This window comes from Procambarus clarkii, chromosome 64 (genome assembly GCF_040958095.1).
Source record: "Procambarus clarkii isolate CNS0578487 chromosome 64, FALCON_Pclarkii_2.0, whole genome shotgun sequence".
Classification (NCBI taxonomy): domain Eukaryota; kingdom Metazoa; phylum Arthropoda; class Malacostraca; order Decapoda; family Cambaridae; genus Procambarus; species Procambarus clarkii.
Genome location: NC_091213.1, coordinates 9,162,715 through 9,188,750, shown reverse-complemented (window position 1 = coordinate 9,188,750; position 26,036 = coordinate 9,162,715). Strand labels below are relative to the sequence as shown.

General features: G+C 40.7%; 2 protein-coding genes across 3 annotated transcripts in view; one reads left to right on the top strand and one right to left on the bottom strand.

Annotated features, from left to right (window-relative positions):
* Positions 1-26,036, top strand: part of LOC123769092 (uncharacterized) — a 306,856-nt gene that overhangs the window by 158,701 nt on the left and 122,119 nt on the right. The window lies entirely within an intron of this gene.
* Positions 1-26,036, bottom strand: part of LOC123768985 (lachesin) — a 99,664-nt gene that overhangs the window by 17,763 nt on the left and 55,865 nt on the right. For both annotated transcript variants that reach the window (XM_069309171.1, XM_045759905.2), the window contains exons 4-6: positions 22,139-22,332; positions 16,330-16,406; positions 6,249-6,385 (exon numbers count right to left, since the gene is read on the bottom strand). In XM_069309171.1, coding sequence (XP_069165272.1) covers positions 6,249-6,385; positions 16,330-16,406; positions 22,139-22,332 — 408 coding nt within the window. The remainder of the gene's footprint in view (positions 1-6,248; positions 6,386-16,329; positions 16,407-22,138; positions 22,333-26,036) is intronic.

Genomic DNA, 26,036 nt, shown 5'->3' with positions numbered 1-26,036 from the left:
TATATATATATATATATATATATATATATATATATATATATATATATATACATATAAAACATAATTAGCAGAACACACTCGTATTTAAACCCGGAGATAAGTGCTGTTAACATTTGCATAATTAACTGCAAACAAAGCCTTAGCCAACTGTGTGCACTACACCACTGACACAACATAAACAGTAGAGACAATTCTCGTGTGTGTGTAAGTGGTTTGTAAGTGTGGTAAGTAAGTGTGTAAGTGTACCTCGGTTTCTTGTGAAAAAAACACGGGTGGGGGTTATTTGATCGAATCAAGCTTATAGGACTTCACCTGTAATATATATACATGGGCTTACCATACGAACTGAAAAGAGTTTATACAGCTTATATATACAGCTTGCTCATATATACAGCTTGCTCATATATACAGCTGTATATATATGAGCAGGTGTCACTCTCTCTATTACAGAGGAGGAATATACGGAGGTTTCTCGCTGGTCGGTGAATTTACACTGTGAGTTTACCCTAGTCTTGGACTTTGTGTATAGCTAAAGCATTCCTTCTGGTGTGTCTGTAAACTGTTGTAGCAGTCTAATAGCCCCACTATATATTCCTAAGCCTTAAGCTCTACAACTCAAATGCTGATTATGGAATGTTTCGTGGTTTTCTGGTGATCATAATCCTGGTGGTTTGAAAGACAGATTGAAACATATGCAGGAGATGAGTCACAATAACGTGGCTGAAGAATGTTGACCAGACCACACATTAGAAGGTGAAGGGACGACGACGTTTCGGTCCGTCCTGGACCATTCTCAAATCGATTCAAGTCAAGTCGAGAATGGCCCAGGACGGACCGAAACGTCGTCGTCCCTTTACTTTCTAGTGTGTGGTCTGGTCAGCACAGATTGAAACACGTAAAATAGTTCTGAAATTTGATAAATTAGGTTTCTCTTGTATTGCCTGATGGAAGTAACTTAGTGATTTGTGCTGTGACGATAGACTGCCTGTAGATTGATCCACTACAACCACAAGTACCACTACAACTACAGCAACAACAAAATCGACTACAACAAAAACAATCATACAGCGAAAGCAGACATCACAACTAAACTACAAGAGCCACTACACGAGGAAAAGCCATCATCTTGACGAGAATCTGTACAGCTACAACAACCATCACAACCACAAGAACCACTACAACAACAACCATCACAACCAGACCATCCACCACAGTAACCAAAGCGCCCAAAACATTGATATTCCTCTTCTAAAATAAACAAAATAGCCCCGTTTAAATATTATTGTTTAAGCACGATATGAATTTCAATATATTATTAATTACCTCATTTCCCTCTTAAGGTAGGATTTAGGTCCTTTCCCACGCTGAGGAAAGGGAAGGGCTTCCCTTTCAATGAAAGCAGGAAAGTACGTTTGAAGATATTATCTAATATCACGTTGACTAATCTCACGTGGGTATAGATAGCCTGCATGTATTATATACCCAGAATATGTCTATCGATACCCATCATGTGTTTATTTATACCCAGAATGTGTCTATCGATACCCAACATGTGTCTATTTACACCCTGAATGTGTCTATCGATACCAATCACGCGTCCATATCGATATCTACTATGCGCCTGTCGATATGCGTAACGAAAATATTGATATGCATTTACGCATCTGTCGATAACAAACACCCATCAGTATTGATTCTAAGCGTTCATCTTTTATTGCGTGCAGCAGGGTTCTTCCTATACACAGCTAGGAGAACAGTTGCATTAGGTGAAAGGAAACGTAATTAACCATTTCTGTCCGGCCCAGAGATCGAAGTCAGAAAACCAGATTGAGAGTGTCTGAGGGGTTCGAGGTCGGCCCAATGCCCTCCTGAAAGAGGGTCACGGCCCCATTACCTCTCCTTCTCGATGTCGGGCGATGTGAAATGTTCAACACGACTCCATAGCATTTGTTTAAATAATAGTGAAGTCAAATATCAATCTTAAAACGTGTTCTGAAGACAGATTTGCATTCTAAGCACAACCTTTCGGTTACATTGAAAATGAAGGGAGTGTGTGGGCAGAGAGAGATGGGGAAAGGAGCATATGTGAGCAGGAAAGAAGGAGATGAGATTAAAGGTGTGTGGGTAGGGAGGTTAGTGGGTGTAGGGGAGATGGAGAGGGTGTATAGAGGAGAGACCTGGGTACCTCATCAAAAGGTAAATATTTATAAAATCGAGTTAATTGCCACAATAAAGCCCTCAAATGACTCAGAATTAACCTGATTACACTCTAATGCTGTATTTACTACAAACATATAAACTAGCTCAAAATAGATAGGTTATTAGAGCCAAAGGCTTTGAAAGAAACAGATACAAGACAAAAAATATATCTTTGTTCCAGAATTATCCATTGGTTAAAAAATATACGTAGTAGATTTTGATAGAGAAATAAACCAGTAATGTAGATAAATTACAGAAAAATAGGTAGATAAATCAAGTGAGGAAAAAAAGTTATTGTTATTTTCCCAGAGAATCTCTGCTCTTTCATATACACATTAAATAGTAGCAATTACAATAATAATCCTAATAAAAATAATATTTTTTATTATCATATTTATAAATAAAAAGCTACAAAATTCATTAAAATAATTTATCCTCCCTCTTAACTTTCAAAGTGTGTCTAATATACTAAAAACTTTCCTCCATTCCCGACTAGTTCTACCAAACTCATCCTCCTTTCTCCCTTTTCCTTACCTCCAGATACATAACTTTCTCTCCCTTTCCTTTCTAAGTACCCCCCTTCCCTACTCCCCCTTCTCAGATGAAGTTAATTTTGGCTCGCAGTTTTTTGAGTATCTGGAAGTTCCAAGGAGTTTTTTTTTTCTTTTCCACTAATTACCATCAAGTTGGCCAAGATATTGCCACGAGCGGAGCAATTTCTTGAAGATTTTCGGTGGAGAATTGTGTCTTTTTCCACGGGGGTTCGAATGTTTCACGGACGAACGAAAGTGCCACGGAAACCCTAATATGTTCCATGGACACACGAAGACAGGAATGTTTATGCGATAACACGCATGTTTAATTAAAGCACGAATGTTTTACGGTGTGGAGGGGAGAGGTTATGTCTCACGCACAGACGAAAGCGTCATATAGAGACAAATGTTTCGCCGAAACGAAAATTTGAAAGGAACACTAACCTGAAAACGAAAGCACGAAAAAGCACGAACCTGAGCACGAAAAAATATTTCAAGAAGTCATTGATTTCATTATAGATACAAATATTTGAACTACGGGAATATATCATGCTGACTTCAAGCAGCTGAAAGCGAATATATCATGCTTACTTCAAGCAGCTGAAAGTGAAAATATATCATGCTTACTTCCAGCAGCTGAAAGCGAATATTGAATGCTGACTGTAGCCAGCTGACGGCGAATTATTTAATCACAAGCAGCTCATTAATAATTGAATTAATGATTAATTGATTCGGGCAATTTAAAGAAAATTTTCTATACTATTTTAAGTATAATATTCAATCACTAAATTCTGGGAAATAAGAATTTCTTTAAATTTAAATGTCTAGGAATTTATTTTCCCGCAAGTTTAAATTTAATGAGAATCTTAAATCTTTGAAGAAAAGTACAATATACGAAATATTAAACAGAATTTAAATATTATTTAATATATAAGTTATGTGTTAATTTAAATATTAAATGATGTACTCTGGTAATTTGAATTAAAATTTATTCACACTCTAGTAACATAAATTGGTTCAAAATTCTAGATATTTAAAAACCTCTTTAAGTTCTCGTAATTTAAAATTTATGTTAGATTGTGAGAATTTATTAACCTTGCTAATTTAATATCTGGGAATTTAATAAATATCTGGGACAGGACATGCATTCGAAATAAACTTAATGTCTCTTAAATGAGCACCCCCTGGTGTCTTTTTTGAATACCTAGTGTCCTAGTCGAGCATTTGGTATCTTAGTTGAATATTTGGCATCTTTATTCAGCACCTGGTGTGTTAACTGTCCACCAGATGTCTTAATTGAGCACCTGATGTCTTAACTGAATGTATGGTGTCTGAATTGCTTACCAGGTGTCATAATTGAACACCTGATATCTTAACTAAATATCTTAATTGCACACCTATGTCTTTAATGGACGTCTCGTGTCTAAACCGAGCAACTGGTGTCGTAATTAAACACCTGTTTTTAATAAAACACCTGGTGTCCTAATTAAGCACATGTTTTTATTGAAGCACCTAGTGTCATAATTGAGTACCCGGTGGTTTAATTAGCCACCTGGTATCTTATTTAAGCACTTGGAGTCTTAATGAAAGTTCTGTTTTTTAATTTCAAGACCTGGCGACTTAATTGAGCACTTGGGATCTTAATTAGGCACCTGGTTTTCTCATTATTTGTGAGTAAAATTCTATAAATATATTTATAAATTCAAATATCTAGAAACGTAGATGGACTACGAATGTAAATATCTGAGAATTTAACTCCTTCCATTTAATTTACATGTTAATTACGACTCACGGATTGCGGAACTGGACAGTAATATCACCCTTAACGAGTGGCTTAGTTCTCTCTTGCCTGGGGGTGGGCAGGGAAATGGTACAGGAGAGGACAGTAGGAAGAACATAAAGAAAGTAATGATATGTAAAACTATGAATATATTTATGATGAGTATGAATATGGAACACCATAAAGATGAGGACGAATGATGAGTAAGAACAGAGAACATAACGTATAGGAAGACCAATAATAAATTAACCATAGGTAAGAAGATTAAGATGAGGGAGATGTTAACAATAAGGAAGAAAACGATGAGCAATATTTTAACTATGGAGAAGAACTTAAAGATAAAGAAGTTAACGACGATAAACAATAATTTTAATAATAATAATAAAAGTAATAATTATTAATCTCTATGAGAAAAGAATGTGTGTTTTGTCTGTCTAAGGTTAGAGGCTTGTGGTTGGCTTGCAGCAACTGTCCATTGTGATTTGTGAGTATGTAGGGAATGACAGAGGGAAGTCAGAGGCAATCCCTTTGCCCCTCCTTAAGTAGGATTGCCTCCTATTGAAAAACCAACGACTCCTTTGAAGTCTGCAATGTGGGTTTGGTTTTCCGTCCAAATAAATTTATGGTAAACCATCAATAAACTTATGGCAAAGATTTAGTAGATATTTTTTTAAATAACCAAATGACTTGCATTCAAATTTAAGAATAGCTAAAGTATTTAACATATCGTCAGTATTATTTCAATGTTCTGCTTTTAAATGAATCTTGAAACCTTACAAGATTAAAATCCTTTACAGGTTTTTACCTATTTAAATGACTCGAACGAAATTTATGTAGTCTTAATTTTTTTAATTCATAATAGACATTATAGCAAATTAAAAAAATAACAAAAACCTTTTTTGTTAAATGGAAGCGACTTAGAATTTAATATTGTTAAAAATATGAGCTGTGAAAATTTTGTATAATGCATTATAACCTGAAATAATGATTCATAATGCGTCACAACTTCCAAGCCATGAATCACAACTTCAAGCCATAATGTTGTAGACAAGTTACTCATTGCAACATGGCCAAAGGTCTCTTGGATCAAACTTCTCTGTGTTTGAATTAAACATACGGTTTAAAATCTGAATAACGATCTTTAACGGTTTTACAAGAATTTTCTAACTGACCAAGAGGCAGTACAGAGCTCAATCGATGATACGACGTAAGAAAATGTTAATTATTCTCATTTACCGTTGTAGAGATTTACCGAACGCTTCGTAATTTGACCATTTGGCGCCACACGTTAGGGTTCGATATGCAGGAACACAATAGATCACTGAATGAAGATGCAGATGAAGATCCTAAATAGAACTGTGTAACTGACAGCTCATTCACCTTCAAATTATCATCGTTCATCCAAGCAACAACTACGAGGTCGATTAACGGGTTGCAAAGAGCACCATCAGCGTGTTAACGATCCAGAATACCACCAGGGTCATTACCAGTTGTAATTGGTGGAATAAATAGCGCCTAATGACCACAATTGTAATAAGATTTAAACAAAAATCATTCGGATTTAATTAAAATTCTTCTTTAAAGGTGAGATGCCCCAACTGGTTACATTGCAGAGAAAGTGGAGAGACAGACAGACTGAGAGAGAGAGAGAGAGAGAGAGAGAGAGAGAGAGAGAGAGAGAGAGAGAGAGAGAGAGAGAGAGAGAGAGAGAGAGAGAGAGAGAGAGAGAGACTTACCAACCACCTGCAGGTGGATGCTGCGGATCAGGGGAGGATGGGTGGACACCTGACACTGGTAGGTCCCTTCATCTCGACGCTGGACGTAGCGTATACGCAGCCGCCAGTCACTGGGCTGCTCGAAGGTCAGGGCGAACCTGTGGGGCGGAGACAGTCTTAGTGGGTGTGAGGGGGTCTAAGTGGGTGTGAACTTAGTCAGCAAGGTCTTAGTGGGCGGGGACTGGGTGTGTGTGAGCGGGCGGTGTGGGTGGTTATTTAAGTGACGTATTTACCATGAGTCAACCCAAGTGTGTACATGTTTACCACGAGTCAAGAATTGTGTTTACGTATTTTAACATGAACAATAAACTATATGTACGTGGTTGCCATGAATCAAGAATTGTGTCTAAGTATGTATCAAGAGTCAAGATTTTTTGTTTAATCACGACAAGCTCACTTTGCATAAATTTCTGCTTAACATAATTATGCAAATTTCAACACAAAATCTGAGAAATTATATAATTACGAGAACATTGGCCCTGCTCATTACATTTATAATTCTCATTCGTAATGCATAACAAATTTATAGAACTGGAAAGACACATGGTATATAAGAAATATATTATTCTCAATTAAATTATTTTCCTCGTTTCCAGCAAATCAGAATTTAAGTGGGAAATGGAATCTGTTTGTGCTTAAGGCCTGTGTGGAAGCTTGAGGCATGTGTGGAAGCTTGAGGCATGTGTGGAAGCTTGAGGCATGTGTGGAAGCTTGAGGCATGTGTGGAAGCTTGAGGCATGTGTGGAAGCTTGAGGCATGTGTGGAAGCTTGAGGCCTGTGTGGAAGCCTGGGGCATGTGTGGAAGCATGAGGCCTGTGTGGAAGCTTGGGGCCTGTGTGGAAGCTTGAGGCCTGTGTGGAAGCTTGGGGCCTGTGTGGAAGCTTGAGGCATGTGTGGAAGCTTGAGGCATGTGTGGAAGCTTGAGGCATGTGTGGAAGCTTGAGGCATGTGTGGAAGCTTGAGGCATGTGTGGAAGCTTGAGGCATGTGTGGAAGCTTGAGGCATATGTGGAAGCTTGAGGCATGTGTGGAAGCTTGAGGCATGTGTGGAAGCTTGAGGCATGTGTGGAAGCTTGAGGCATGTGTGGAAGCTTGAGGCATGTGTGGAAGCTTGAGGCATGTGTGGAAGCTTGAGGCATGTGTGGAAGCTTGAGGCCTGTGTCCTGTGTGGAAGCTTGAGACCTGTGTGGAAGCTTGAGGCATGTGTGGAAGCTTGAGGCATGTGTGGAAGCTTGAGGCATGTGTGGAAGCTTGAGGCATGTATGGAAGCTTGAGGAATGTGTGGAAGCTTGAGGCATGTGTGGAAGCTTGAGGCATGTGTGGAAGCTTGAGGCATGTGTGGAAGCTTGAGGCCTGTGTGGAAGCTTGAGGCATGTGTGGAAGCTTGAGGCATGTGTGGAAGCTTGAGGCATGTGTGGAAGCTTGAGGCATGTGTGGAAGCTTGAGGCATGTGTGGAAGCTTGAGGCATGTGTGGAAGCTTGAGGCATGTGTGGAAGCTTGAGGCATGTGTGGAAACTTTGAGGCATGTGTGGAAGCTTGAGGCATGTGTGGAAGCTTGAGGCATGTGTGGAAGCTTGGGGCCTGTGTGGAAGCTTGAGGCATGTATGGAAGCTTGAGGCATGTGTGGAAGCTTGAGGCATGTGTGGAAGCTTGAGGCATGTGTGGAAGCTTGAGGCCTGTGTGGAAGCTTGAGGCATGTGTGGAAGCTTGAGGCATGTGTGGAAGCTTGAGGCCTGTGTGGAAGCTTGAGGCATGTGTGGAAGCTTGAGGCTTGTGTGGAACCTTGAGGGATGAGCATCTTTGTGTATGAATTTTTAGGCTGAGTGACAATCGCTCTGCACATGCAGCTGCAGGTAAAGAATCGCCACTACACTACCGAAAAACTTACACTACTCAATCACCACTACACTACCCAATCACCACTACACTCCTCAATCACCACTACACTACCCAATCACTAATTCCTTAGCCAATCACCACTACAGTCACTCACTCACCACAATCACCTTCTGTGGTTGTTCAATAAATCACTGAATTATATGTTTAACAGATCTCTAACCCTCTCCATGGAGGACAGAAGAAAATGTATATATGCTGGTTAGCATTGTAAATGTGTGGCCATATTTGGGGTAAAAAAACTACATTTCCCAATCACTAATGCACTCCCCAATCACCACTACGCTCCCCAATCACCACTACACTCCCCAATCACCACTATACTCCCCAATCACCAATACACTAGTCTGGATCAGAGACAATTCAGTTTTCATTCATATATACAATAGGAGCCTTCGGCCACAAAAACGTGTATGGTGTTTTGGGATAGTGACAATTGACGTCCGTCAAATATTTATAAAACATATATCGACTAATTTCGTTATTGCTAACTGGTTTATTTCGTCGATTCTCTTAATAAATTCTCTAAATAATTTATATGCTACGATTAAGGTGCATGATACTTAAGGTACTTAAATATACATTTAGAGATCTCCCTAAATTATTGACAATATATGCCATAAGAAATATTTAATTCAGAATTTTTGTTTAAGCTCTGAACGGATGAGGAACAGGAAAGGACCCTCTTAGGTTCAAGAGATCCTCTCCAGAATGCGAATTTCGTGGGATTCATCGAAATGTACAAGGTCACTACACAGACGATAATTATAGTTATTGACCTTTTGCTCCCTCGCGAATGTCATTGGTGACCATTTTTGCTACACACACGAGTACCAACATTATAATACAAAATAAATTATGTACGTAAGCTCCCTTTGTTAAAGCATCATCTCTACATATATATAATCTTCCATATTTCAATATCCTTAAACACCGTCTCTCTCTCTCTCTCTCTCTCTCTCTCTCTCTCTCTCTCTCTCTCTCTCTCTCTCTCTCTCTCTCTCTCTCTCTCTCTCTCTCTCTCTCTCTAAAATTGTTAGAACGAGAACAGGTCGTTCTCGTATTACGTGAACGTGAGAGAGAGTGAGGGAGTGAGAGAGGGAGAGAGAGAGAGATTGTGCTATTCGAAAAAATTTTGTACTTTTGGTATGTTGAAATTCGTGAAAAAAATGCAACAGTTTAATCGACAACATCACGAAATCTCTCCTAGGGCTTATGATAAGCAATCCTAAGACTACATTATGCATTCACAGGTCAATTTAAGTTCATATATGTACTATACCAGGGCTAGGAAACGTTAGGTTAGGTTATTACTTCCTTCCACGGGCATTTAACAGTACAAATCGAAAAAAAAAGTTCCAGTTGACTTTTTTGGAGGATGTTGCAGTCCACTGTCGCAATTGGACTATTGGAGGTCAGGTTACATTTTCTCTTCTTTGATAATCGCAAACATAACAAGAGCACTAGAGCCCCAAGCAACCTTTATCATCCATATGAAAGGAGAGCTGCTGCTCTACGTGTTCACGCTGGATGGGTAAAAAGTCAAGGATCAGCTCAGACGCGCACCAACCTAGTCTTCAACTCGAAACAGGTTGCATCTATTAAATGAGATCAGGTGGAAAAAAGTCTTCGTTTTACATTCGTTTTACATTCGTTTTAATCCTTAATGGGGGGATCATGTGACGCTTTCCCATTTCCCAGCCATTCTAAGTTCGCAGTTGCTCCCATTTCCGAATAATTTCCAGTTCCCCATTATTATTCCTATTTCATTGGCAGTCATTATTCTCTATTCAAAATACATTATCTATTTCCACCTATTTATCATTCCCAGTTCCTAGACTCTTCTAGTTCTCGGTAGTTTTACATTTCTACCCATTCTCATTCCCCCATTAAATTGAACCACTCCTTCCCTCCCCCGTCCCATCCCAAAATCCTTCTCCTGACCCCTTCCCAATGCTATATAGTCGTAAGGACTTGGCGCTTTCCCCCCTGATAGTTCCCTTCCCTTCTCCAATTAAATCCCAGCTTCCACCCTTTCCAAGAGACTAACCATTTTCGGGTGTTGCCGTGCATTATTACAATAAACTTTTTTTTCATACTGAATAAGCCATCATCATTTGGACTAGATTAAAGTCAATTTTCCCTCGGAAATACTGCCATCAATCAGCTTCAGTCATACTCGGCTTGGCCATATATTTAGTCCTGACTATTTCGTTGAATTTGGTGATGCATTTATATATATTTTTAGCAAATAATGTGGAGATATATTTTGCTATATATATTTCTTAATATTTTTTAAAAACTAATTGGCTATATTTTATGATATATGTTCGTGTATTATATAGTGATACATGTTAGATTAGTATAAGGTGATATATACTGCTGAAGCACTGGATAGTATATTTTCATGCTGCATAATGTATATCTAATAACACTTAGGCATTGCAAGAGCACAGCTAAGGCCAATTCGAGAGAGTTTTAATATATTTAAACACTAGGGTCCATGAGGCGTCCAGTGTGGGAGGAGATGTATTGGGTGTGGGTGTCGTCTGAGGGTGTGTGGGTGTTATCTCTGAGCGTGTGTGGGTGTGGGGTGTTATCTCTGAATGCGTGTGTGAATGTTATCTCTGAGTGTGTGTGTGTGTGGGTGTTATCTCTGAGTATTAGTGGCATATGAGTGTGTTGCCGTGGTCTGAGAGATTAGGTGTTGTCTGGGATATCAAGTGTGATCGATGCGTTTGGGTGTGATCTGAGAGTGGGGATTTAACTACAGCGTTTGAGTGTGATATGAATTTGTGAGTGTGTTTTGACCGTATTGTGAGTGGATGTGATCTGAGTTTGTGAGTGAGTTGTGTGTGCATGTGGTCTGAGTGTGGGTGTTCTGTGCGAGTGGCAGGGGTCGCGTTCACCAGCACACACACATACACATTAACCCGTACTAATTATTTTGTTTCGTATACAGCCATTACTTCCAATCACCAACATTAATTCCAAAGTTAACACAATGTTAATGTTCGTCTTACTTCACACTACCAATTACGCTGTTAATTACACTGCCATAATGAGACACTTTGCCCTTTCATCATTTTAATTAATATTTCGTGTCAGTAATTATTTTTTTCATTTGTGACCGCCATTAAAAATTATTTTATAGATAGCATATAGTTAGCACTTAAATGTAACTGATATACAACATGAAATCAATGCAGAATTTGATAATTAAATAACACCTGAACTTATAAACATTTAATACCGACCTTCTTTCATAATTACCTCATAATTATAATTAGTAAATATGATTAAAATTAATTATATTTACCGGAAATCCTTGTTCCATAAGCACCTATAAAAACAATTATCAGAAAAGTCCCCTTACAACCTACTAAAGAGAAGGAACCCACTCCCTGTAAACGAATTCTGTAATGATCATTGCGTGTTGGTAACGAACGACCCTTGTAGCCTCGGTGAGGGAAGCGGGAGCCCACGTTACGCCACATAGCTCTCGTTAACACCATCGTGGTATATATGAAGCAGGATTTACATATAAATGTGATTCTGAGCTCTCTCGTTCAGTCGAGCTTCATGACATGATTTTCGGCCTCACTGTTTATGTGGAATTTTTTTTCTCTCTCTCTCTTACGTTTCTTTTATTTGGTTGAAACCTCGCTACTTTGGTAATTAGTTTTTTTTTGAGTTCATAATCGAGTGTGTCGTTCTGGGTTTTAAGAGTGTGTTAGGAATTCGTTTCCAGCGAGGTGCAGATTGTGTTCCAGCTTTGTGAGTAAGGGTATCCACCAGGGCCGCGTGATTTCCTCCTCCAACAGTCGAGAAGCAAATAAACAAATTCATTGTTTAACTAGCTTTCACACACACATTTTCTAATATCACATAATACTTAATTCAGGCTGGAGTCTTTGGCCACTCCACCTCTCTTTCAACATTCATGAATGAATATGGAATATCAGTTGTCGTTAAATTTATAACAGACAATGCTTTCCATCCACCAAATGAAAGTCTATTTTATTTAAGTATTTATTTTCCGTCGCATACCAAAAAAAATCGCTACAAGGATTCAAAGGAGAAAAATCCAAGATGATTTGAGGCCGAGCAAAGAAAGTTGATCAGTGTTGGGTGGTGTTGGGTGACTGTGGGGTGACCAGCGCGGCTCGAGTGAGACCTTCACAGGACGTCTCCGGAGAATAAGCAACTCGGAGACTTTGCTGTTTGTTGGAGCGAAGGAATACTGAGGGAGGACAGCAGGGGAGAAAGATGGAAAGCGAGTAAAGGATGAAGTGAACTAGAAGGCAATTTAGTGGTTAGGAGATCTAACGACGGGCAATGAAAAAAAAAAAAGAGACAGACAGAAAAAAAGAGAGAGAGACATAGAGACACACAAAGAGACAGCCACACAGAGATAGATCCACAGAGAGAAAGACAAAGAAAAAAAGACCATGGAGAAATTCTTGACACAATTTTTCTGTTAAATCGGCAAGATGGGACCGTCGCAAATAGCAATCAAGAAAAGGCTGACCAACTATCTGCCCCTCTCGCTGATAATATATGGGACCCCTGATCCATAAAGACAACCGCCATATATCTCCATGAAACTATTAAACCGATATTTGAGGCTGTTGTAGACAAGAATTAAGTTTATCACCTTCAGCAAGCCCGAAATTATTTAGAAACGTTGCTAATTATTAGCCATCATTCTCCATCACCTCTTCCAACATTCACCATTTTATATATATAGAAAATATAATGTATTTCCAATCCACAAAAGGAAGAGCGATACGCTGGCCAGCAGCTGCAGATCTTTTGCTGTCAATCACTGACAAAAATTTTGAGGCAAGAATATTACAAAAAATTATCCCATTTTTTACCGTAATTTATTTTTAGTGGCAGCTAATACGGTTTTAACAAATTGTTCTGTTTCTGATATCTCGCTAAATTTCTCCAAGATGTTGCATTAGTCACTGCCACAGGAAAGCGCGCCCCCTTCTTCCAGAATGTCTTCTTTAACGATAACTATACCTCTGCCCTCAAAATATATTTTTATTCTGATGACTGCGCTCTAGCAGTTACTGAAACGAAAGAGGATATGCCAACTGACATAAGATTAATCAGTCAAAAATAGTGCAACAATATCTCTCAGAGGCACGAGAGACTAGAATACATTTGCTACCGAGATGGGGTTGATGACTACGCAAGATGATAGTAACTATCAGAACTATTGTGAGGGAGAAACACAAGTTATTTCCTAGTAAATAATGAAAAGGAAGTTTAATTCTTCCATGGTCATGAAGGGTAAAGTACAAAATCTCCGGGCAAAGCAACAATGAAGCTTACATCAATAATTTGCATATGAAACTTGCTCGGCATCAGCGACTGCAAAACTATATGTGAAACACGTTTCTCATCCCTTAGTATAAACTGTTAATTTTGTATGGCAAGCCCTACATCTTCTCTCAGAGTTCTAGAATAAAACAGAGATCCGAGATCAGAGATCAAACAGTAACATCATTATTATAAATAAAATAAGTAGAAACCTAAGAAGAGCAAGAATAAGTAGCTTCAGAAGGCTAATAGCTCATCCGAGTATTATATATATACTCAAACAAATTCATTCATATATTTATCTAACCTAAATTTCAAACATTCTAGCCATCTCACGTCTATTTATGAACCATAAATCAACATTTTACTTAACTATGTAGACAATTAAGGAGGACAAATAACACAAAAGACGTTATTATAGAAAATGTTTCGCTTTTGCTGTATTATTAATGAGGACTGTATTACACCGGTAATAATATTCAACAAACTTATATCTGGAACATGTTATCAAAATAAATTGAAATTCGTAAATTCAAGAGATTGAAAGAAAAAGAGACAGACAGACAGACAGTGTGTGTGGGGTGGCCAAAAGTAGACTAAGTTAAAGAGAAGGAAACTAAAATAAAGACAAGCAGATATATATGAAGAAACCAAACTAATAAAAACTCACAGCCAACCAGGAGCTATATATGAAGAAACCAAACTAATAAAAACTCACGGCCAACCAAGAGCAACATAAAAAGGTAATATTTGAAAACCAGGTGACGACTAGATGGCAACGCAGGCCATCCCATTCCAACCAAATGCATTCCCAGCGAGATGGTCAGTCCTGGAGCCCGTCTTGCTTCCTCCTTAGCAATATACATAGATTACCTCGGTAGTCACTGGACCTGACTAAGGCGCCTATGTCAGCCAGAAATATTTATGCGTGTGTGTATCATGGTAATGGCCAGTTAAAAGCATTGGATGAGACGCGATAAATCCCGTCAATCGTACCTCTGAATATGTGCTTTTCTACCGACATATTATAACTCTCTTAACATGTCTCCATATTACTGCATATATTTACAAGTCTACGGTAGTCGCCCGTATTATTTCACTATGTCATTTCTTAGTAATATAACTGACCTATAAAACATATATTATCGCAATATTAAAATAATTTTTTATCTTTTATTTAGTGCCTTTAATGTTATTTCTGCTGGGAATATTAGCAACAAAAGTACTTTGTAAAATCTACAGAACAGACTTCTAAACTTTTCTATGGTATTCCTGTTTCGTTCAGCTTCTTAGTTCTTTAGTGCAAACTCCATTGAAATTCCACTCTCGTACGCTCAATTCCGCACAGGTAATATCCAGGTGTCACACAGCCTTTGACCAGACCAAAGTGTGGCGAAAATTTGTAGTTGATATTACTAATTAACAAATGAGTTGCGTAGCAGTGTGTGAAAATAGGCAAGGAGGGAGAGTAGAGATGATTAGGGGGGTGGCTGAGCGGAAAAGGCAGTGGAGAAGGTGGTTATAGTTAGGCAAAGGAATGGGTGTAGATAAGATAAGTTATTTAAGGATGGGAAAGGACAAGTAGATTGATATATGGAAGGGTTAAAGGAAAGATTACTTTAGGGTATCAGGTTTGAAAAGAGTACTTGGGAAATGGAAAGGGTATATAAATGGGGAATCATGGGGGGGGGTTTGGAATTGGGGGAGGAGGAACATCCTGCAATTAGTGCAAGTGGAGCTCTCGAGAGGATTAGGGTTCAAAGGTCATTTGGTGAGCAGAATCAAGTTGATTGTAATTGTTGTCACGCAATCAGGTAAGATAAGGGCAGAGGCAACAAAAATTGTGTGTGTGTGTGTGTGTGTGTATGGTATGTGTGTGTGTGTGTGTGTGTGTGTGTGTGTGTGTGTGTGTGTGTGTGTGTGTGTGTGTGTGCCTGTAGGAGTGTGTGAGAGAGAGAGGGATGAAAGGAATGTTTACGTAAGGAAACAAGGAAATAAAAGTGAGCGGAATGAATGGCATATTGAAATGAGGTATAGAAGAAGGAAGATGAGGGAGCAAAACGGAATAAAGGAAGGAATATGAGAAATAAAATGAATGAATCAGTATGTGAACGTGAATATTTCTAATAATTGAAAAAAACAGTTGATGAATATAATTTTGAATTAGCGGATGAATTAGAAACATAAAAAGCGAAGGAATGAGTCAGTAAGGTAACAAGTAAGACCACAAAATTATTATTCAACGAAAGAGGCAATTACATTTTTAATCTTCATTACTCGTTCCTAACTGTCAGTATTAAGGGTTATTTCAATTACATTTAACGCGAGAGTAATTTATTAGCGTCATAATGGCGAGAAATTTTACAGCCCCTTTGTGAGTTTAGGAGAGATGAGAGAGAGTGAGGGAGAGGAGGGGGAGTGAGAGAGAGGAGGAGAGTGAGGGAGAGGGGGAGAGTGAGGGAGAGAGAATAAGAGTGAGTGAGTGAGACAGAGTGAGAAAAATCAAATATTGTGAGCGAGAAATGATAACAAATAAATATTTAATAAACTAGATATCTACGATATCAAACAATAATTCATATATATTGCTGACAAATTAAGTCATTTCAAATCAAAATGACATATTTGTCATTTTGATTGAGTGAGAAATAATTGGTATATGAAACATATTTTCTATCACTGTATCCTAGAGAAGAACTTGATTATTTTCCCAAAGATTTACAAATTTATAGAACCAGTGCCATTATACCGGTAATGACTCCGACATAGTGGCACTATACTAGGTAAGCCTCCGGGCACAGTGCCAACTCACCTGTCATCATTGTGGTAAGTCTGGAAGCCGAAGGTGATAAGGTGAATCTCGTCTCCTTTCTTTCTGTACCACGACACCTGTGGATCAGAGCACCACCTGGTTAAACAGAAGCACCTTTAATTATAATAAACACATTAGAAGTAAAAAGGGGGTACAAAAACATGGTTCTCGTGTATTTCACCACTTTTCACTGACTCAGTAAGGAACTAATGTGTCAATACGGTCCTTGTGTTCAGAAAGGGGGGTAACTTGCGGCCTTTGAAGTGGCCACTGAAAAGATATTTACTGAGTAATACTTTTAATCATGCCAAGCACCTGATGGCAGGTGTGAGATTGTAATGATCAATTGAGCTCCTGAGAGAGTAATTGTGGATTAAGTTCACTGGAAACAACTGGGGTATATTTATATCTGGTAAAGGGTAGCAGGTGGGGAATATTACAAGAAACTACAATACATTTATAACCATAACAAACATACTCACCTAGTTGTGCTTGTGGGGGTTGAGCTTTGGCTCTTTGGTCATGGAATATGTGCATTATAGTTACAACATATAGAGTTGCTTTTTATGTTATTGAAGATGTACGAATAGACTAAGTGTGTGTTAAATCACGTTATGGCATTGGTGATACACCTTACCCATAGGAAATAGTTCTCCCTGCCACAAATGGCCTCCATTTTGTAAATGGCTTTCCCTTCCACTGGCCCTGACCCATGACCTCTTCTGTGAGCCCCTTAACAGCTTCAGGAACGGCCCAACGTGTGTATGGTTTATTCATGTATGCAAATTGAACACAGGGCAAGCAGTGCTTGGCCTTCGAAGGCGCCATGGATAGCTTATGAGTCGCGTTCCTCTGACGATCACCGTCTCTACAGGTACACTTTATGCAGAGGTTCGCCAGCCAAAGGAACTACCTTGTTTTCAGAGGACTAGAAAACGATTTCTAGGGGTATATTTCAGTAAAGCAGTAGTCAACGTAGTCGGTTCGCAGCTTTAAGGTCCCCGATTCGATTCCTGAGGCAGGATGAAGACGTTTGGGCACGTTTTCTCGCTCTCCATGACTAGTAGTAAATAGGTACCCCAAAAAGAGGCATCTTTTGTGGGTGGCAACCATGAGGAATGTCAGTAGTTGGTGAAAGGGGCCTCTCGATAAGCCATGATAGGCTTCCAAACTTAAACAAAAGCTCCATTCATTCTTTTAAACCACAAAACAGTACGTTTAAAGCTAAAGGTTGAGCTTTTCCAGCATATTCAAGATGACGGCACTACAGACCTCCTCCAGAAGACCAGAAAACATTATTTCCAGGTCTTCCTGCCTGAGGACCAATGTATTCCATCCACCAGGAGACGGTAATTTTAGTCACTGCTCACTGTGTATTTCGTGGCAGAGAGAGAGTAGTGTGCTTCTCCGAAATAAGGTGGATTTCTTAGTATTAGGGTGGGCGAGTCTTGTCGTTGAGAGGATTACTGGATTGCTGCGAAAGATGGGAAGCCCCGAGGGTTAGTATGGACCTTGGTGTTATAGTATATAGTTGTCTTATTAGATGTAATGTGTGTGTGTGTGTGTACTTACCTAGTTGTACTTACCTAGTTGTGATTGCGGGGGTTGAGCTCTGGCTCTTTGGTCCCGTCTCTCAATTGTCAATCAATTGATAAATAGGTTCCTGAGCCTATCATATATACACTTGAAACTATGAATGGAGTCTGCCTCCACCTCATCACTTCCTAATGCACTCCATTTGTCAACTACTTAGACACTGAAAAAATACTTTCTAATATCTCTCTGGCTCATTTGAGCACTCAAGTTCCACCTGTGTCCCCTATTGCGTCTGCCCCTTGTACTAAATAGTCTGTCTTTATCCACCCTATAAATTCCCCTGAGAATCTTGTATGTGGTGATCATGTCCCCCTAACTTTTCTGTCTAAAAGTGACGTGAGGTTTAATTCCCCTAGTCTCTCCTCGTAGCTCACACCCCTCAGTTCAGGTACTAGTTCTGGTAAACATTTGAACTTTTCCAGCTTAGTCTTATGCTTGACTAGATATGGATTCCATGATGGAGCCGCATACTCCAGGATTGGTCTGACATATGTGGTATACAAAGTTCTGAAGGATTCCTTCCTCTAAAGGCCGTTCTTATGTTGACAAACCTAGCATATGCCGCTGATGTTATCATCTTGATATGGGCTTCAAGGGACATTTCTGGTGTGATATCAAACTCCAGGTCTTTCTCTCTCTCTCTCTCTCTGACTCATGAAGTATTTCATCTCCAAAATGATACCTTACATCTGGTTTTCTGCTCCCTACACCTATCTTCATTACATTACATTTGCTTGGGTTAAACTCTAACAACCATTTGTTGGACCATTCCCTCAGTTTGTCTAGGTCTTCTTGAAGCCTCAAGCTGTCCTCCTCTGTCACAATCCTTCTCATAATTAATAAATCTCATAATTAATTGTGTGTTTGTGTGTGTGTAGTCACTTTGTTGCAGTGGTTGAACTTTCAGCCATCAACCAACTGCTGTACAGGTTCTGAGCCTATTGGGCTCGTACTTGGATAGACTGAACGGAAAGATGGTGGAGGATTATGCAATCAATGTATTCAAGCCTAGCAATGACACTCCATAGACACCAACGAGTAATTCTTCCCTGACTTTAAACACCATTCGGCGAATACACACACTTATTAAAGAATTAAAGAACTATAATAAAGAACGAGATCTAGGAGTGACTTTAGATAGTAAATTGTCACCAGAGGAACACACACAAAACATTATGCGAGAAGCGTATGCGTCGCTTTCCCACTTCAGACTCGCTTTTAACTACATGAATGGTGAAATGTTAATGAAACTGTTCATGACTTTTGTGAGACAAAAATTGGAATATGCAGCAGTTGTATGATGCTCATATCTCAAGAAGCACACCAATAAACTGGAAAAGATGCAAAGGTATGCTACAAAATGGCTTCCAAAACTTAAAAAAAGAGTTATGAGGAGAGACTAGAGGCGTTAAATTTGTCAACAATTTAAAAAAGAGGTGATATGATTACCACTTACAAAATAATAACTGAAATTTACCAAATTGACAAGGAGGAGTTTCTGAAACCAGCAACTTCAAGAACAAGAGGACAAAAGTTCAAGCTAAGGAAACAAAGGTGGCGAAAGAATATTAGAAAGTTTTCTTTTGCAAACAGAGTGGTAGAGGGTTAGAACGAGTTAAGTGAGAAGGTGGTGGAGGCCAAAACCATCAGTAGTTTCAAAGCGTTATTTAACAAAGAGTGCTGGGAAGACGGGACACCACGAGCGTAGCTCTCATCATTTAAGTGCACTTATGTAATTAATCTTAGGTAATTACACACACACACACAGGTCCTCGCAGCCGAGTGGACATCGCTCTGGGATCATAGTCTTGAGGGCCCGCTTTGATTACGGTCGAAGCAGAAACAAATAGGCAGTTTCGGTCAACTGATGCACCTATTCACCTACAGTTCACCTAGAGGAAATAGTTATGTGAGAGTTGATAGCTGCTACGAGCTGCATCTGCATGTGTGTGTATGTGTGTGAGAGAGAGAAATATATAACAGAGATATTATAAAGGAAATAAATGTCGGGAGTTATTACGTTAGAGAACCAAAGGTTAGAAAGGCGGGGTCCAAGAGCTAACAGCTCGGTTCTGCAGTTACCAATAGCAAATACACACACACACACACACACACACACACACACACACACACACACACACACACACACACACACACACACACACACACACATACACACACACACACTAGGAAGTGCTGTGGTGGAGGGTGACTCCATACACAGTTTCAAGTGTAAATATAATAGAGCCCAGTAGGCTCAGGAACCTGTACACCAGTCGATTAACGATTGAGAGGCGGGACCAAAGAGCCAGAGCTCAACCCCCGCAAGCACAATTAAGTGAGTAAACTATCTCTTTGTCAACATACTTGTCCTGTTCGCCTCACTGAATTCACAGCATTCTGCCTCGCTAGCAAATACAGAAAGACAAAAAAAAACGAGAAAATGCGAAAGAAAAAGCAAACGGGAGCATAATATACAAGTTTTTAGATGAGTTATGGCCACTACCATAATATTCGTTTAATATGGTAATGCATCACTCAGCGAAGAGCCGTTAGGGACGGGAGTCCTTTCTCCAGCAGGCGACGGTGGCCTGGTACGGGCTTACAACTCGGACAGTGTCTTACAAATATTTGGGCTGGACGGTAGACCAACGGTCTCGCTTCATGCAGGACGGCGTTCAATCCCCGATCGTCTACCTAGTGCTTGGGCACCATTCCGCTTCTCCCTGTCCCATTCCAAATCCTTATCCTGACCTTCCCAGTGCTATATATAGCCTAAATGGCTTGGCGCTTTCCCCCTGATAGTTCCTTCCATACAAATATCTGAAAATTTATCGAATGTTTATTAAAATAAACTGACATGTGTTGACCAGACCACACACTAGAAGTTGAAGGGACGACGACGTTTCGGTCCGTCCTGGACCATTCTCAAGTCGATTGGGCACGACTCAAGTCTCAAGTCTCAAGCACGCATTCTCAAGTCTCAATCGACTTGAGAATGGTCCAGGACGGACCGAAACGTCGTCGTCCCTTCAACTTCTAGTGTGTGGTCTGGTCAACATACTTCAGCCACGTTATTGTGACTCATCACCTGCAAATTGACATGTGTTATGATGAACATCCAATCACTTTTGTCATTTCTAGTCTACAGAGTTCTTATCGTCAAGGCTTCGTCCCGGATAAGTCTTTAAGGATCTAAAAAGGAGTTTAAAGCATCGTTTCCCAACCAATGTGTTGCGATAAATACTCTGATGCGTAGCCGTACTGTTGAAATTATATTAAAATATGCTTCACCACTGAATTGAACTACTATAGTTCAAGTATACTATTAGTATAGCTACTAATGGCATTTAATGTTGATGATATATTCCGTGTACTATCGTCTCTGCAGTTGGCAAAACAAAACAAAAAAGATAACCCAGCTATCTCTGATCTGGATTTTTTGGGCTATCTTTTTCGACAGCATAATATGAGCTTCGACTGGTCCACATACCACTCACCGACTGGTCCACATACCACTCACTGACTGGTCCACATACCACCCACTGACTGGTCCACATACCACTCACTGACTGGTCCACATACCACTCACCAACTGGTCCACATACCACTCACCGACTGGTCCACATACCACTCACCGACTGGTCCACACACCACTCACCGACTGGTCACCATACCACCCACTAACTGGTCAACATACCACTCACTGAATGGTCAACATACCACTCACCGACTGGTCCACATACCACTCACCGACTGGTCACCATACCACCCACTAACTGGTCAACATACCACTCACTGACTGGTTAACATTCCACTCACTGACTGGTCAACATTCCACTCACTGACTGGTCAACATACCACTCACTGACTAGTCCACATACCACTCACCGACTGGTCACCATACCACTCACTGACTGGTCCACATACCACCCACTGATTGGTCCACATACCACCCACTGACTGGTCCACATACCACTCACTGACTGGTCCACATACCACCCACTGACTGGTCCACATACCACTCACCGACTGGTCCACACACCACTCACCGACTGGTCCACATACCACCCACCGACTGGTCCACATACCACCCACTGACTGGTCCACATACCACTCACTGACCGGTCCACATACCACTCACTGACTGGTCCACATACCACCCACTGACTGGTCCACATACCACTCACTGACTGGTCCACATACCACTCACCGACTGGTCCTTGAGTCCGGCAATGCGACAGTGGAGGTAGGCGGTGGAGGCTAACTGGACCGAGACGTTAAGGTTGAGACGGTCGTGGAGGAAATGAGGTCCTTCGTGAGTCCTCAGTCGTGGTCCTCCTTCGTCTCCTCCTCCTCCAGCATCGTCGTCACCCACCTCTGCAGTCCCGTCCTCCTCCAGACACACTGTGGACCACAGTTTTACATTTTTTAGACATGAATATGAGACAATGATGGTTTATACCAAATTTATATTCCACTTCTGCTGCTGTAAGATGACTCTCCTGTTGGTCTGAAGTTCGTCCACAGATGCTGCCGTCCTGTGACGCACTGAGGGACGAGACCTTATTTTGGAGGAGAGACTTATTTTTTAAAAACTATCTCTACTGAATTGGAGATAAAACTCATCTTCCAATTTAACTTGCTCTGCTTCGCTCGTCCTGGCTCCTCCAGTTTTGCTGTGTACCTGAGAATTTCATTAACTTTAAAATCTTAGTGGTGGGGAAAAAAACATATTTCAACTAATTAGATCATTAATATAATTTTTGTTATCAGAGATAACTTTCCCCTTTGCTAGTGCTTATTTTATTTGCTTTACCCATCGAGAGATACTTCTTGGTGGAGTATTGGGCTAAGGAAGCCCTCACTGGAGGGTGGGTTTACAGCACCACTCAGTGGAGGGTGGGTTTACAACACCACTCAGTGGAGGGTGGGTTTACAGCACCACTCAGTGGAGGGTGGGTTTACAACACCACTCAGTGGAGGGTGGGTTTACAGCACCACTCAGTAGAAGGTGGGTTTACAACACCACTCAGTAGAGGGTGGGTTTACAACAACACTCAGTAGAGGGTGGGTTTACAGCACCACTCAGTGGAGGGTGGGTTTACAACACCACTCAGTGGAGGGTAGGTTTACAGCACCACTCAGTAGAGGGTGGGTTTACAACACCACTCAGTAGATGGTGGGTTTACAACACCACTCAGTAAAGGGTGGGTTTACAGCACCACTCAGTAGAGGGTGGGTTTACAGCACCACTCAGTAGAGGGTGGGTTTACATCACCACTCAGTGGAGGGTGGGTTTACAACACCACTCAATAGAAGACTGATCTACGATACCCAACAGTAGAAGGCTGATAGGAAAAACACTCCTCAGAGGAGAGTTGTGAACACCAAAATTCTATCATTATTACATGTAACCAACTCTGCAAAACCATGAAATTGAATCTGAAAGCGAGCCTCGCCTGAAATTATATTATTCCGCTAATGAAATTCTGTGAGACCCACTTGCAATGTAACTAAATACTTTTAAGATATCACCTACGGGCTATATATTGTTCGCAATTGTCTATAATATAAATATCCTCTGTAGCAGCAGTAGTAGCAATAGCAGTGGTAGCCATATGCAGGCGATGAGTCACAATAACGTGGCTGAAGTATGTTGACCAGACCACACACTAGAAATTGAAGGGACGACGACGTTTCGGTCCGTCCTGGACCATTCTCAATTCGATTGAGAATGGCCCCTATCCATCGACTTGAGAATGGTCCAGGACGGACCGAAACGTCGTCGTCCCTTCAATTTCTAGTGTGTGGTCTGGTCAACAGTAGTAGCCATATTTATATTAATAATATCATATGTTTAATCACTACCAGTTCGAAGGATACAAAGGTTTAGTGTTTATTCCAGACCAATTAATAGTTCATAATTACTGGGAACAACACATTGTAATGTGACATCCCTTTGAGCACTGGATGCAAAGCTCTACTTGCCTCATTCACAGCAAAATAAATATCAGTTGATGATCACTCACAGTAATCATCTATTTTCCGGGGCATCAGCTTTCACAATAACAAACTCTTTGTTGTCATCAGCCTTCACAGTAACAAACTGATGTCACAGAAGCCACAGTACTACCAAATTGGGCTCTCAGGTGGCATACTTGGTTAACCTGGTTAAGAGTTAACTTGGGAAGAAAGCTTTACGCTTCAAACATTACGCTCTAGGCAAGAAAACTAATCACGATATCTTTTTAAAGTATTACAATGTGTAAAGTGATGTTTATACATTTAAATCAATATTTATATCAAGAAATATATGCAATATATTTTTGTCAGCCTCCAAAGTCAACTGAATTTTAAGTGGGGTGGCTGTGATGGATTTGAAGGGTGGAGGTGGTTATCGATGATGGTGGTGGTGGTGGTGGTGGTGGTGGTGGTAGTGATGGTGGTGGTGGTGGTAGTGATGGTGGTGGTGGTGGTGGTGGTGGTGGTGGTGGTGGTGGTAGTGATGGTGGTGGTGGTGGTAGTGATGGTGGTAGTGGTGGTGACACCGTGTGAGGACTGATCACTGACCACTGAGAAAACCTTGCACAGTGATGCTGTGGAAAGATGCTTTCAGCCTTCATCTGATGAGTTAGTATGCCTCGCTTCTCTTCCTTACCTATCCTCTTCTCTCTGCTTTTCCTTCCCTCTCATCTCTTACCTTTCCTATCCACCACTTCCAATCAGAGACCCTCATTTAGTTGCCTCTTCTTTTCACTTTTGTTTATTTTCGTAATTCTTCTCTCTTCCATTTCTCTTTCTGCCAATCTTAATTTTTCATCTCCCAATACTTCTACTGTTCCACCTTCTCTCTGAACTCTACCCTTTCTCATCTATTCTCTTCTCATCTCTCCCCCTCCCTTGTAAATCCCCTCTCCAATACCCAGAATTCACTCCTTCCAATCTATCTTCTAATCCCATCACCCCAGCCCCTATCCATCACCCCTACCCATTCCTTTCCTATCAATTTCCTTAGTCCCATTGACCATGCCCCCTCCCTATCCCCTTCCCATCCTCCTCCTCTTTATTCCCCTCTCAATATCCCTCCCTATTATCCATCTCTTCATCCTATTCCTGCCTTTTCCAATTCCCCTTCTCCATCTCCCATACCTTGCCCCCTTACCCCTCCCGGCCTCAACCCCCTTCAACCTTTCCACTCACCCATATTCAACCCTTTTCCATCGCCATATCCCTCCCAGTGCCCATAATTTAACCTCCCTCTCATAAATCTTCACTCCTCATTCATCCTCCACCACCACCAGTTGAATGACAGTTGAGAGGTGGGACCAAAGAGCCAGAGCTCAACCCCCGCCAGCACAACTAGGTGAATCCATGAACCCTTTCCGCCCTACATCACTCTCTCTATCCATCTCCCTCCTTCCCCCTCATCCTCCATCACTTTCCATCTCCCTCTCTTCGCTCTCTCTCTCATTCTCCCTTTCCCTCATCCCCCAGGTGGTCTCCAAACAACCTCACGTCAAAGACAAGTGCTGGTGAGTTTGGAGTCAAATTCGCGCCGCAGATGTGAGGAATCACATCTCTCCAAAACTTCCATTTGCCTTGCGTCAAACCATTAATCAGATTTGTTCATCGCCAAGTGTAAAAGCGCATTTTAGGGAGGAGGGGAGGGTTAGGATGGAGGGAGAGGCGATGGAAGAAGAGAAAGGGAGGGAGGCAAACTTGGATAGAGAGAGAGAGAGAGAGAGAGAGAGAGAGAGAGAGAGAGAGAGAGAGAGAGAGAGAGAAGGATTGCGGGGGTGGGGGGTCTTAAAGATAACAGTTAACTAAAGTATTGTTTAATTTATTCTTTAGTCTTCGTCTGCTATAGCTCTCTGTCTATGTCTCTCTCTGTCTCTCTCTCTGTCTCTCTCTCTCTCTCTCTCTCTCTCTCTCTCTCATTCATTCATCCGTTCCCTCAGACAATCCCACTTTCTTCTAACACCACCCACAGTACTCAGGTACTCTCACACACTCTTCCTTGCCGTCATAGACAACGTACTGAGCACCAGTGTTTCCTCGTTGGCTTACTTTATAGCTCATCGATTTCGTGTTACCTGGATATACGAGAG